Below are 16,376 nucleotides of genomic sequence, written 5' to 3' on the forward strand. Positions count from 1 at the left end.
TTGTGTCCATACTTACCCCAACTGTTCAGGGTTTGAACTCTGCAGTCGTATAAAGCTGCACCCTGCGAAGCATCTGGTTTGTTTGTGAGACAGGGAAATGATTAGTTGTGTGTCTTGCATTGTGGGTTTGTGAGACAGAAATGATTGGTTGTGTGTCTTGCATTGTGGGTTTGTGAGACAGAAATGATTGGTTGTGTGTCTTGCATTGTGGGTTTGTGAGACAGAAATGATTGGTTGTGTGTCTTGCATTGTAGGTTTGTGAGACAGAAATGATTGGTTGTGTGTCTTGCATTGTTGGTTTTTGAGACAGAGAAATAATTGGTTGTGGGTCTTGTGTTTTGAGTTCTTTTTAAACAGAAATGATTGGTTGTTGGTCATTTTAATTGTATGTTTGTGAAACGGAGAAATGATTGTGTGTGAGTCATGTATAAAGGGTTTGTGAAACAGAGTAATGATTGTGTGTGAGTCATGTATAAAGGGTTTGTGAAACAGAGAAATGATTGTGTGTGAGTCATGTTTAAAGGGTTTGTGAAACAGAGTAATGATTGTGTGTGAGTCAAGTATAAAGGGTTTGTGAAACAGATTAATGATTGTGTGTGAGTAATGTATAAAGGGTTTGTGAAACAGAGAAATGATTGTGTGTGAGTCATGTATAAAGGGTTTGTGAAACAGAGAATTGATTGTGTGTGAGTCATGTATAAAGGGTTTGTGAAACAGAGTAATGATTGTGTGTGAGTCATGTTAAAGGGTTTGTGAAACAGAGAAATGATTGCTTGTGAGTCATGTATAAAGGGTTTGTGAAACAGAGAAATGATTGCTTGTGAGTCATGTATAAAGGGTTTGTGAAACAGAGTAATGATTGTGTGTGAGTCATGTATAAAGGGTTTGTGAAACAGAGAAATGATTGTGTGTGAGTCATGTTTAAAGGGTTTGTGAAACAGAGTAATGATTGTGTGTGAGTCAAGTATAAAGGGTTTGTGAAACAGAGTAATGATTGTGTGTGAGTAATGTATAAAGGGTTTGTGAAACAGAGAAATGATTGTGTGTGAGTCATGTATAAAGGGTTTGTGAAACAGAGAAATGATTGTGTGTGAGTCATGTATAAAGGGTTTGTGAAACAGAGTAATGATTGTGTGTGAGTAATGTATAAAGGGTTTGTGAAACAGAGAAATGATTGTGTGTGAGTCATGTATAAAGGGTTTGTGAAACAGAGTAATGATTGTGTGGGAGTCATGTATAAAGGGTTTGTGAAACAGAGTAATGATTGTGTGTGAGTCATGTATAAAGGGTGTGTGAAACAGAGAATTGATTGTGTGTGAGTCATGTATAAAGGGTTTGTGAAACAGAGTAATGATTGTGTGTGAGTCATGTATAAAGGGTTTGTGAAACAGAGAAATGATTGTGTGTGATTCATGTATAAAGGGTTTGTGAAACAGAGTAATGATTGTGTGGGAGTCATGTATAAAGGGTTTGTGAAACAGAGTAATGATTGTGTGTGAGTCATGTATAAAGGGTTTGTGAAACAGAGAATTGATTGTGTGTGAGTCATGTATAAAGGGTTTGTGAAACAGAGTAATGATTGTGTGTGAGTCATGTATAAAGGGTTTGTGAAACAGAGAAATGATTGCTTGTGAGTCATGTATAAAGGGTTTGTGAAACAGAGAAATGATTGCTTGTGAGTCATGTATAAAGGGTTTGTGAAACAGAGTAATGATTGTGTGTGAGTCATGTATAAAGGGTTTGTGAAACAGAGAAATGATTGTGTGTGAGTCATGTTTAAAGGGTTTGTGAAACAGAGTAATGATTGTGTGTGAGTCAAGTATAAAGGGTTTGTGAAACAGAGTAATGATTGTGTGTGAGTAATGTATAAAGGGTTTGTGAAACAGAGAAATGATTGTGTGTGAGTCATGTATAAAGGGTTTGTGAAACAGAGAAATGATTGTGTGTGAGTCATGTATAAAGGGTTTGTGAAACAGAGTAATGATTGTGTGTGAGTAATGTATAAAGGGTTTGTGAAACAGAGAAATGATTGTGTGTGAGTCATGTATAAAGGGTTTGTGAAACAGAGTAATGATTGTGTGGGAGTCATGTATAAAGGGTTTGTGAAACAGAGTAATGATTGTGTGTGAGTCATGTATAAAGGGTTTGTGAAACAGAGAATTGATTGTGTGTGAGTCATGTATAAAGGGTTTGTGAAACAGAGTAATGATTGTGTGTGAGTCATGTATAAAGGGTTTGTGAAACAGAGAAATGATTGTGTGTGATTCATGTATAAAGGGTTTGTGAAACAGAGTAATGATTGTGTGGGAGTCATGTATAAAGGGTTTGTGAAACAGAGTAATGATTGTGTGTGAGTCATGTATAAAGGGTTTGTGAAACAGAGAATTGATTGTGTGTGAGTCATGTATAAAGGGTTTGTGAAACAGAGTAATGATTGTGTGTGAGTCATGTATAAAGGGTTTGTGAAACAGAGAAATGATTGTGTGTGATTCATGTATAAAGGGTTTGTGAAACAGAGTAATGATTGTGTGTGATTCATGTATAAAGGGTTTGTGAAACAGAGTAATGATTGTGTGGGAGTCATGTATAAAGGGTTTGTGAAACAGAGTAATGATTGTGTGTGATTCATGTATAAAGGGTTTGTGAAACAGAGTAATGATTGTGTGGGAGTCATGTATAAAGGGTTTGTGAAACAGAGTAATGATTGTGTGTGAGTCATGTATAAAGGGTTTGTGAAACAGAGTAATGATTGCTTGTGAGTCATGTATAAAGGGTTTGTGAAACAGAGTAATGATTGTGTGTGAGTCATGTATAAAGGGTTTGTGAAACAGAGTAATGATTGTGTGTGAGTCATGTATAAAGGGTTTGTGAAACAGAGAAATGATTGCTTGTGAGTCGTGTATAAAGGGTTTGTGAAACAGAGAAATGATTGCTTATGAGTCATGTATAAAGGGTTTGTGAAACAGAGAAATGATTACTTGTGATGAGAGTCTTGCATACTGGGTTTTAGTAATGGAACACACAACTTATTGGTTGAGGTTCTTGCATTGTGTGTTTTAGGAACAAACAAATGCTTTGTTGATCAGAGAATGGCAGTTTATATGTATACAATGTACAATTATCAAGTTGTGAATTTAACAATTTGTAGGATTTTGGAAAAAATCGGAGGTTTATTTCCGAGTGGGTAAGAAATAATGCCTTGGTCAAATATATTGAAGCTTTTTTATATTCTTGATTATTGTTAAGACAAACCAGAGGATGGTGTCATTCTTGAAGATTTTTCAAAGTACATGTTGAAATATGACATATGAAATTTGTATTTACCTGGTATTTATTAATTTGAATTTGTGGAGGATCAAATTCTCTTAAAACTATACCATATGCATAAATAAAAATATGTTCAGAATTTGTGTTACTTAAACAATTGTGTATGTGAACAAACATTTTTATATGTCTCTAACTTTGATTTTATTCGTTTTTTTTAGGTCTTGTGAAGCTTGGTGTCCATTGTGTGTCAGGAAAACGTGTAGCCATAAAGATTGTCAATAGAGAGAAACTTAGTGAATCTGTCTTAATGAAGGTAAAACAAATAAAGATTTCATCAATTGCTTTAAAAAAAATTACATACAGTCCAACCTGAGATGAAGCTTACCTTTTAACTAAGCAAAAATCTTGTTTCTTCAAATTGAGATCTTCTTATTACAGGAAATAGGACAACTATTTTTGGTATAATGGGTTGTTGCAAAGACTATTTCTGTCAGTTGGTTTTCAACTGACCTTGACCTCATTTCTTGTATCCCTTTATTTGATATGAGGTGAACTTGTCTGGCCTCTTGACCTTGACCTCATTTTCATGGCCATTGTTAAGTTGTTGTGGTTAAGTATGGCTCACAGATTCTAAATGTAAGCAATAATTCAGCTATATTTTGTGTATGAAGGATTGTCAAGTGTACATGTATGTCTGTGAGGGTTCATCTGACCTTGGCCAAATTTACTTTATCATTGATAATGTTAAGTTTTTTTTATCTTTAATAAAGACTTTACTAGCATAATCAGTTAAGCAAGTGAGGCAATTTAGAGTGTGCACACTTGTGTTCAACTGTTTAGACAAAGGTGATTTGCAGCTTGATGAATTGTAAAAAACTCTTATGGTTTTTGGTTAATTGTGTTATAGGTTAGATATTCATTAACATACATATATAATCCACATATCCTATTTTATACATGATTTTATATATACATATAAACCAGTACAAAGTACAAAGTATTGGAAGAGAGAAAACTTTTTTCAGAAGAAAGAAAAGAATAAATTTAAACGTTTAAAAGTCTGTGCCTCAAAATAAGTTTTCCTTCACAATTTCACGATTTGGAAGAAAAGTTAAAAACCTTTACCCTGGTATGTTGAACAATATCAAACTTCACAGTATTGGATATTCTTGGACTTCCAAAAGTCTTATACTTCAGATATCAATAATTAATACTTAATGAACCTGATTATAAAGATATACAGGGTACAGCAATATTAATTGAATTATGCTAGGGAGCTGTTGGTGATTGCATCCTAATAGAAATATTATTTGGTAGAAGATAAACAAACTGATGAGGATAAGCAGGTGTGGAAAACTCAAGTTTTTTACAATTCAAAAACTAATTACATCTAGCTGTGATGTTACAGTGTGCAATATTGGTGTATTAAATTCTGTGTAAATTTTAAAATAAATCAAATTAAATAGAAACTTCAATCATTCTGTCATATCTGATCAAAATTTGAATCTGAGTTACATGTTCTTATCTTAAGAAATGAGATATATCTGCATTGATAGTGAAATAATTCAGTGCTGGCTTCCTGTGTGAACAGGGAAATATGCTAGATAATTCAGATCTTAGATAATTCCGAGAGAAATTTTGAATCCCAGGGAGTTTCCTATAGTTACATCCTTGCTTTGGTCTCATTAATGCATCATTTAAAACGCAGTAATTGATGTCTGAAAATATAAGCTCAATCATCTAGGGAAAATATTCATATCAAATCTTTACTTGAAGATTAATTTTAAGGTGTTGTCGTCACATTTGGTTTGTATGTTTTAAATACATAACATCAAAAATGTAAATATAAACAAATGTAGGAAAAATCTACCAAATTTATATAATGAAACTGTTACAAACTGCTTTTAATGTAGTGTGAATAAGCCAATGAGGAAAAAGGAAAACCACATAAACAACATAAACAATATCTCTTACTGCAATGTTTACTTATCCATGAAATAAACAACCCTCTCCAACAATAAATTCAAAGGCTGTAGTATGAATTAAATGGTTATGGTTTATATAATAAGAAGACAGCAACCCAACAACCCAAACTATCTAATAAACAGAGGACAGCTTGCTCAGTTTTCATTAAGAGACAGGTCACCATGCTCCAAATTAGTCATGGTCTTTTAAAGATGAGAAAAGATTTAAAAGAAAACATAACTAAATATCTTCCATTAATACCAAATCATTGTTACAAAAACATTAAGATATGAAAAATGAGGCAACACAGTTCAAATACACATGATAGAGTGGATGTAAGTTATTATAGGCAACCTGTATGTGGGAATGACAGATATGACAATTAATGACAGATAATGACAATTTATTACATATGTGACATTTTATGACATATATGACATTTTACCACATATATGATATTTTACCACATATATGACATATTACCACATATATGATATTTTACCACATATATGACATATTACCACATATATGACATTTTACCACATATATGATATTTTACCACATATATGACATATTACCACATACATGACATTTTATGACATATATGACATAAATGGTATTTTTTAGTCAGAAGAGGAATATGACAGAACTTTGTTTTCCATTATTTAGTGTGTTTGGCTTGATTTTGCCATTTGTTAAGGGACTTTCCATTTGTTAAGGGACTTTCCATTTGTTAAGGGACTTTCCATTTGAATTTATTGAGGTTCAAACTACAGTAAAACCACGGAACAACAGGTCCTGAATAAGGACAAGTGCAAACAAATGCAGCTGGTTTAAAAGTTAAAATAGGTACTAATCTTCACTTTATTAGAAACAATAGTGTACATTACAACATAGAAAGACACACTAAAAAAAATCAATTGAAATGGCTTAACTCAATCAAAAGACATATTAACACAAACAAGTGAATATACACTGAATGAATGATTTGATCTATGACACACGGTAAATACAAAATCAATAAAATAAGGGGTGTAGTTTGTTTATCTGGAACATGTATCAGCACAATAACATGATAGTCAATGTAGACAATGAACTCTATAGTATTCAAGTGTTCAATTATTTTGTAATGAAATTGGTTTATTGTTAGTTCATCTAAAATCCCCAATACCAGTGTTTGTGAAATTACATTTACCTTATTGCACTTAAGACTTAAAAAAAAAATTTACAAGTTGAGGATTATTTTTTGCATGTCCTGTTTGAATTATTTCCATAGATAAACAGATGAATTTGATACAGCTGTGTTTACTGCCATTATTTTTAAGTAGTCATTTGGGGGTAATTTAAATAAAAAAAATAACCACAATTTTTGGTTATTTAAAAAAAATGAATAAGTTTCTCTTATGCCTTACAGAGTTTGATTTAAACAACCACACTCTAGTTCTGATATAAGCTGTATTACAAAACCAGTTATTGTCTTTATGGAAATCTGTTATATTACATGCAAGTTATTCCCTTAGGAAGGTTTTTTACGAAATGTCTTAGATAAATTAAGTCACTTCTCCGTTGTATAATAATGTTTAACTTTGTATTAAGTGTTAACATAACCAGAATATTCTATGATGCCAAGGTCTTCTGCCTACATTTTCCATGGATAAGATTCTGTAGGGAAAATAACTTACACTCAAGGAATTTTGTGGTATTTTCTAATTAGAGTATATACATTGCGTTATATAGATCCCTTTATTCAATCTGCCTTGAACTTCAACAGAATCAATGTTGTCTATCGATTAAACAGTTCCAATATAAGTTATCGGAGGCAGTTCTAACGGTGCTATTATATTTGATAATGTTTGGTAGAGCACTCTTTGTATTCTTCATAATTTTATTTTTATTGATAACTTTTGATTTACTTATATCAAGGAAGAATTTCCTATTATGATACAATACCAGCAATTCAATAAAATATTACAATGAAAGAATAATGATATTTTATAAAAATTGATTATCATGAAACTAGATTTATTCAGTAATACTATCAAAGGTTTTACAATGAATTGGGTCAGCAGAATAATAGGTTGTGAGTTCAACTCAACAGAAAGACCAACACCACATCTTCTAGAAAATAATGCGATATTTATGGTTTTTAAATCCCTAGATATTTAATTAAGTTATGGCAATTATTTATATGAATTCTGATTTCTTTATGTCTACTGTACCAAATGAATCCTGGTTTAACACATACCAGAATACTAATCATTTCCAACAGACAAACACACAAGTGCGAAAAAGGAATACACATGTGCATTCATATACTAGAAATTCTGCATGCCAGAATAATAAAACCTTAAATAAACAGAGTAAGGGGTAGTAGGAATTCTAAGCTGTATTCTTAAAGAGCTGGTAAATGATTTTTGTCCAAATCCAAAGAAAGAATTTTTTTTTTGGCGATTTGAATATAAATCAAGTACTTATGTTGGTTCTGAAAGTCAGTAAAAGCTCAAAAGGTGCTAATGCACCTCCTGACTAGAAATGAGAAAGGAAAAAGAAAGAACACAGTTAATATTTGATAAGCCATATGGATTTAAAGGGCAGTGATCTGAACTATTATTAAGTATGTAAATACAAATAAATGATGTAGCATTGTCTTAATTACAGAAATAAGACAGATAAAGACTTTATCCTTTTTGTGTTAAATAACAAATGAACAAAAGATTTGTTGATAATTGAGAGGATAGACTTCTTGGTATAGTCTGTCTGCATTGAAATGCTAGATGTCAACAAGTTTATTAATTCATGCTGCTGACAACTACCATTCTCTTCATTACCTTGATGTCATCAGTTTTGTGGTACCATTGGGAAAAAATCCCAAATCACATGATATCAACCAAGTCTGGTTGAGACTTTTTCTAGTTTTCAGCAACTTTATAGAAAAATATAGTTTTTTTTAGATAGTACATCACTCATTGAATATTTGATATCATAAAAATAAATAGTAACAGAATGTGTTTTCAGGATTCAAAGGTGACAAATTAATGTTCTCCAAAAAGCTTGAACCTAACTTCATTAAGTCATCCTCTAATGTATTCTGATTATATTCAGGTAGATGAATTTGATAAAAATTATTAACAATGGTGTATTTATTTTATTGTAGGTTGAAAGAGAAATAGCCATTATGAAGCTTATAGAACATCCACATGTGCTAGGACTATTTGACGTATATGAAAACAAAAAATACTTGTAGGTATCATTAACTAGAGAACAAGGAAGTAGAATAGGTCATTAGGTTGTCATCTGGATGAACTGCTTTTTTTTAATACAAAAATTAAGCTTGTCATTTTGCCTATGTATGAATGGGCACATGTTGCATTTAGAAGTAAGAAATGATTTATTACCATTTTACAGTTTCGTTGAGTGGTATAATGTACTTTGGTTAACTCGATGAGAGATGTATATTGTAACAAGTGCATTTGCAGATGTTTTTTTTACCAATAGATGCTTTGTTAAATTAGCAGCATTTTAATAAATCTTACACTTTTTTTCTAAATATAAAACAAGGTATATTTAATGTATGTAAAACTATTGAAACTAATGTTGCAGCTGCAGAATTTGTTCTTGAAATTTAAAATTTAAGTTTGAATAATTTTTCAGATGACATGCATGGCTTTTAAATAATGTTGTTTTCTAAGACAAGATGCCCTTCTGGATTCTGCTTTGCTTACAAAGAAAGTGAAGACAGTAGAACTTAGGTGTTCTTTTCAACCATAAATTGTTTAAATATTTGCATCTTAAGATAGGATTGAAAATGTATCACTATAAAACATAGTACTTCAAGGGAGCCCATAAGAGAATTCAACATAACTGACAGTTTATATAAACATTGTGGTATCTTTTTTTTTTAAGAAATAATTTCTCACTGCACACACTAAAGCAAATAATATGGTATTAACTTGACAGTAATTTGAGTAATATTGATATTCATAAGCCAGGAAACATGATTTTCATAAATCTTTCGTTATCCAAACAGCTTCAAGCAAACAATATTGTGTTTTGCACATAATAAATCTGTAAAAGTACAAACTAACCTCAATAAATACATGTTTCTGTTCTGTCACTATTCTTGTCTATAGAGAGCATCACAAGAGAGCCATGGTGTAGTGGTTAGTGTATTGGACTATTAACTCAATGGTTCCTGGTAGGATTCCCGTTCCTGGATGAAAATTTCAGGGAACAAATTTTCGGCTCTCCCTTAACACCATTTGCGAGTATGGTCTTGAGGATAAGATGATAGTCTGTCGGGAAGGGATGATCAATGTCTAATCTGTGTTAAGAGAGTCATATCTCTTGCACGTAAAAGACACTCTTGTATATTTAGAAAAAAGAGCAGGCTAATATTGCTACAAGGCAGCACTCGCACCCGCAAAGTGGAAAGAGATTTATATAAGTTGCAAAACCTGTTTCCCAAACTATAAATAAATATGTTTAAATAAACACCAACAAACCTGATTAAGAACATGTATATGTTCTGTCACCATTCTTGTCTATAGAGAACAGCACAAACAGACCTGAATAATACATGTATCTGTTCTGTCACCATTCTTGTCTATAGAGAACAGCACAAACAGACCTGAATAAAACATGTATCTGTTCTGTCATCATTCTTGTCTATAGAGAACAACACAAACAGACCTGAATAATACATGTATCTGTTCTGTCACCATTCTTATCTATAGAGAACAGCACAAACAAACCTTAATAATACATGTATCTGTTCTGTCACCATTCTTGTCTATAGAGAACAGCACAAACAGACCTGAATAAAACATGTATCTGTTCTGTCACCATTCTTGTCTATGAAGAACAACACAAACAAACCTGAATAAAACATGTATCTGTTCTGTCATCATTCTTGTCTATAGAGAACAGCACAAACAGACCTGAATAATACATGTATCTGTTCTGTCACCATTCTTGTCTATGAAGAACAACACAAACAAACCTGAATAAAACATGTATCTGTTCTGTCACCATTCTTGTCTATAGAGAACAGCACAAACAGACCTGAATAAAACATGTATCTGTTCTGTCACTATTCTTGTCTATAGAGAACAGCACAAACAGACCTGAATAATACATGTATCTGTTCTGTCACCATTCTTATCTATAGAGAACAGCACAAACAGACCTAAATAAATACATGTATCTGTTCTGTCACCATTCTTATCTATAGAGAACAGCACAAACAGACCTGAATAAAACATGTATCTGTTCTGTCACCATTCTTGTCTATAGAGAACAGCACAAACAGACCTGAATAAAACATGTATCTGTTCTGTCACCATTCTTGTCTATGAAGAACAACACAAACAGACCTTAATAATACATGTATCTGTTCTGTCACCATTCTTGTCTATAAAGAACAACACAAACAAACCTTAATAAAACATGTATCTGTTCTGTCACCATTCTTGTCTATAGAGAACAGCACAAACAGACCTGAATAAAACATGTATCTGTTCTGTCACTATTCTTGTCTATAGAGAACAGCACAAACAGACCTGAATAATACATGTATCTGTTCTGTCACCATTCTTGTCTATGAAGAACAACACAAACAAACCTTAATAATACATGTATCTGTTCTGTCACCATTCTTGTCTATAAAGAACAACACAAACAAACCTTAATAAAACATGTATCTGTTCTGTCACCATTCTTGTCTATAGAGAACAGCACAAACAGACCTGAATAAAACATGTATCTGTTCTGTCACCATTCTTGTCTATAGAGAACAGCACAAACAGACCTGAATAAATACATGTATCTGTTCTGTCACCATTCTTGTCTATGGAGAACAGCACAAACAGACCTGAATAAAACATGTATCTGTTCTGTCACCATTCTTGTCTATAGAGAACAGCACAAACAGACCTGAATAATACATGTATCTGTTCTGTCACCATTCTTGTCTATGAAGAACAACACAAACAAACCTTAATAATACATGTATCTGTTCTGTCACCATTCTTGTCTATAAAGAACAACACAAACAAACCTTAATAAAACATGTATCTGTTCTGTCACCATTCTTGTCTATAGAGAACAGCACAAACAGACCTGAATAAAACATGTATCTGTTCTGTCACCATTCTTGTCTATAGAGAACAGCACAAACAGACCTGAATAAATACATGTATCTGTTCTGTCACCATTCTTGTCTATAGAGAACAGCACAAACAGACCTGAATAAAAACATGTATCTGTTTTGTCACCATTCTTGTCTATAGAGAACAGCACAAACAGACCTGAATAAAACATGTATCTGTTCTGTCACCATTCTTGTCTATAGAGAACAGCACAAACAGACCTGAATAAAACATGTATCTGTTCTGTCACCATTTATGTCTATAGAGAACAGCACAAACAGACCTGAATAAAACATGTATCTGTTCTGTCATCATTCTTGTCTATAGAGAACAGCACAAACAGACCTGAATAAAACATGTATCTGTTCTGTCACCATTCTTGTCTATAGAGAACAGCACAAACAGACCAGAATAAAACATGTATCTGTTCTGTTACCATTCTTGTCTATAGAGAACAACACAAACAGACCTGAATAAAACATGTATATGTTCTGTCACCATTCTTGTCTATAGAGAACAGCACAAACAGACCTGAATAAAACATGTATCTGTTCTGTCACCATTCTTGTCTATAGAGAACAGCACAAACAAACCTGAATAAAACATGTATCTGTTCTGTCACCATTCTTGTCTATAAAGAACAGCACAAACAGACCTGAATAAAACATGTATCTGTTCTGTCACCATTCTTATCTATAGAGAACAACACAAACAAACCTTAATAATACATGTATATGTTCTGTCACCATTCTTGTCTGTAGAGAACAGCACAAACAGACCTGAATAAAACATGTATCTGTTCTGTGACCAATCTTGTTTATAGAGGACAGCACAAACAGACCAGAATAAAACATGTATCTGTTCTGTCACCATTCTTGTCTATAAAGAACAACACAAACAAACCTTAATAAAACATGTATCTGTTCTGTCACCAATCTTGTCCATAGAGAACAGCACAAACAGACCTGAATAAAACATGTATCTGTTCTGTCACCAATCTTGTCTATAGAGAACAGCACAAACAGACCTGAATAAAACATGTATCTGTTCTGTCACCATTCTTGTCTATAGAGAACAGCACAAACAGACCTGAATAAAACATGTATCTGTTCTGTCACCATTCTTGTCTATAGAGAACAACACAAACAAACCTGAATAAAACATGTATATGTTCTGTCACCATTCTTGTCTATAGAGAACAGCACAAACAGACCTGAATAAAACATGTATCTGTTCTGTCACCATTCTTATTTATAGAGAACAGCACAAACAGACCTGAATAAAACATGTATCTGTTCTGTCACCATTCTTATCTATAGAGAACAGCACAAACAGACCTGAATAATACATGTATCTGTTCTGTCACCATTCTTGTCTATAGAGAACAGCACAAACAGACCTGAATAATACATGTATCTGTTCTGTCACCATTCTTGTCTATGAAGAACAACACAAACAAACCTTAATAATACATGTATCTGTTCTGTCACCATTCTTGTCTATAAAGAACAACACAAACAAACCTTAATAAAACATGTATCTGTTCTGTCACCATTCTTGTCTATAGAGAACAGCACAAACAGACCTGAATAAAACATGTATCTGTTCTGTCACCATTCTTGTCTATAGAGAACAGCACAAACAGACCTGAATAAATACATGTATCTGTTCTGTCACCATTCTTGTCTATAGAGAACAGCACAAACAGACATGAATAAAAACATGTATCTGTTTTGTCACCATTCTTGTCTATAGAGAACAGCACAAACAGACCTGAATAAAACATGTATCTGTTCTGTCACCATTCTTGTCTATAGAGAACAGCACAAACAGACCTGAATAAAACATGTATCTGTTCTGTCACCATTTATGTCTATAGAGAACAGCACAAACAGACCTGAATAAAACATGTATCTGTTCTGTCATCATTCTTGTCTATAGAGAACAGCACAAACAGACCTGAATAAAACATGTATCTGTTCTGTCACCATTCTTGTCTATAGAGAACAGCACAAACAGACCAGAATAAAACATGTATCTGTTCTGTTACCATTCTTGTCTATAGAGAACAACACAAACAGACCTGAATAAAACATGTATATGTTCTGTCACCATTCTTGTCTATAGAGAACAGCACAAACAGACCTGAATAAAACATGTATCTGTTCTGTCACCATTCTTGTCTATAGAGAACAGCACAAACAGACCTGAATAAAACATGTATCTGTTCTGTCACCATTCTTGTCTATAAAGAACAGCACAAACAGACCTTAATAAAACATGTATCTGTTCTGTCACCATTCTTATCTATAGAGAACAGCACAAACAGACCTGAATAAAACATGTATCTGTTCTGTCACCATTCTTATCTATAGAGAACAACACAAACAAACCTTAATAATACATGTATATGTTCTGTCACCATTCTTGTCTGTAGAGAACAGCACAAACAGACCTGAATAAAACATGTATCTGTTCTGTCACCAATCTTGTTTATAGAGGACAGCACAAACAGACCAGAATAAAACATGTATCTGTTCTGTCACCATTCTTGTCTATAGAGAACAGCACAAACAGACCTGAATAAAACATGTATCTGTTCTGTCATCATTCTTGTCTATAGAGAACAACACAAACAGACCTAAATAAAACATGTATCTGTTCTGTCACCATTCTTGTCTATAGAGAACAGCACAAACAGACCTGAATAAAACATGTATCTGTTCTGTCACCATTCTTGTCTATAGAGAACAGCACAAACAGACCTGAATAAAACATGTATCTGTTCTGTCACCATTCTTATCTATAGAGAACAACACAAACAAACCTTAATAATACATGTATCTGTTCTGTCACCATTCTTGTCTATAGAGAACAGCACAAACAGACCTGAATAAAACATGTATCTGTTCTGTCACCAATCTTGTTTATAGAGGACAGCACAAACAGACCAGAATAAAACATGTATCTGTTCTGTCACCATTCTTGTCTATAGAGAACAGCACAAACAGACCTGAATAAAACATGTATCTGTTCTGTCATCATTCTTGTCTATAGAGAACAGCACAAACAGACCTGAATAAAACATGTATCTGTTCTGTCATCATTCTTGTCTATAGAGAACAACACAAACAGACCTAAATAAAACATGTATCTGTTCTGTCACCATTCTTGTCTATAGAGAACAGCACAAACAGACCTGAATAAAACATGTATCTGTTCTGTCACAATTCTTGTCTATAGAGAACAGCACAAACAGACCTGATTAAGAACATGTATCTGTTCTGTCACCATTCTTGTCTATAGAGAACAGCACAAACAGACCTGAATAAAACATGTATATGTTCTGTCACCATTCTTGTCTATAGAGAACAGCACAAACAGACCTGAATAAAAACATGTATCTGTTTTGTCACCATTCTTGTCTATAGAGAACAGCACAAACAAACCTGAATAAATATATGTATCTGTTCTGTCACCATTCTTGTCTATAGAGAACAACACAAACAGACCTGAATAATACATGTATATGTTCTGTCACCATTCTTGTCTATAGAGAACAGCACAAACAGACCTGAATAAAACATGTATCTGTTCTGTCACCATTCTTGTCTATAGAGAACAGCACAAACAGACCTTAATAATACATGTATCTGTTCTGTCACCATTCTTGTCTATAAAGAACAACACAAACAAACCTTAATAATACATGTATCTGTTCTGTCACCATTCTTGTCTATAAAGAACAACACAAACAAACCTTAATAATACATGTATCTGCTCTGTCACCATTCTTGTCTATAGAGAACAGCACAAACAAACCTGAATAAAACATGTATCTGTTCTTTCACCATTCTTGTCTATAGAGAACAGCACAAACAGACCTGAATAAAACATGTATCTGTTCTGTCACCATTCTTGTCTATAGAGAACAGCACAAACAGACCTGAATAAAACATGTATCTGTTTTGTCACCATTTATGTCTATAGAGAACAGCACAAACAGACCTGAATAAAACATGTATATGTTCTGTCACCATTCTTGTCTATAGAGAACAGCACAAACAGACCTTAATAAAACATGTATCTGTTCTGTCACCATTCTTGTCTATAGAGAACAGCACAACAGACCTGAATAAAACATGTATCTGTTCTGTCACCATTCTTGTCTATAGAGAACAACACAAACAAACCTGAATAAAACATGTATCTGTTTTGTTACCATTCTTGTCTATAGAGAACAGCACAAACAGACCTTAATAAGTACATGTATCTGTTCTGTCACCATTCTTATCTATAGAGAACAGCACAAACAGACCTGAATAAAACATGTATCTGTTTTGTCACCATTCTTGTCTATAGAGAACAGCACAAACAGACCTGAATAAAACATGTATCTGTTCTGTCACCATTCTTATCTATAGAGAACAGCACAAACAGACCTGAATAAAACATGTATCTGTTCTGTCACCAATCTTGTCTATAGAGAACAGCACAAACAGACCTGAATAAAACATGTATCTGTTCTGTCACCAATCTTGTCTATAGAGAACAGAACAAACAAACCTGAATAAAACATGTATCTGTTCTGTCACCATTCTTGTCTATAGAGAACAGCACAAACAAACCTGAATAAAACATGTATCTGTTTTGTTACCATTCTTGTCTATAGAGAACAGCACAAACAAACCTGAATAATACATGTATCTGTTCTGTCATCATTCTTGTCTATAGAGAACAGCACAAACAGACCTGAATAAAACATGTATCTGTTCTGTCACCATTCATGTCTATAGAGAACAGCACAAACAGACCTGAATAAAACATGTATCTGTTCTGTCACCATTCTTGTCTATGGAGAACAGCACAAACAAACCTGAATAATACATGTATCTGTTCTGTCACCATTCTTGTCTATAGAGAACAGCACAAACAGACCTGAATAAAACATGTATCTGTTCTGTCACCAATCTTGTCTATAGAGAACAGCACAAACAG

At 33.2% G+C, this 16,376-nt stretch overlaps 1 protein-coding gene across 11 annotated transcripts in view; it reads left to right on the plus strand.

Moving 5' to 3' along the window:
- The window catches only part of LOC143082598 (serine/threonine-protein kinase BRSK2-like), a 67,090-nt gene that overhangs the window by 11,267 nt on the left and 39,447 nt on the right, over positions 1-16,376 (plus strand). For all 11 annotated transcript variants that reach the window (XM_076258346.1, XM_076258349.1, XM_076258352.1 and 8 more), the window contains exons 2-3: positions 3,486-3,580; positions 8,387-8,472. In XM_076258346.1, the coding sequence (XP_076114461.1) occupies positions 3,486-3,580; positions 8,387-8,472 (181 nt within the window). The remainder of the gene's footprint in view (positions 1-3,485; positions 3,581-8,386; positions 8,473-16,376) is intronic.

This window comes from Mytilus galloprovincialis, chromosome 7 (genome assembly GCF_965363235.1).
Source record: "Mytilus galloprovincialis chromosome 7, xbMytGall1.hap1.1, whole genome shotgun sequence".
Taxonomy (NCBI): Eukaryota; Metazoa; Mollusca; class Bivalvia; order Mytilida; family Mytilidae; genus Mytilus; species Mytilus galloprovincialis.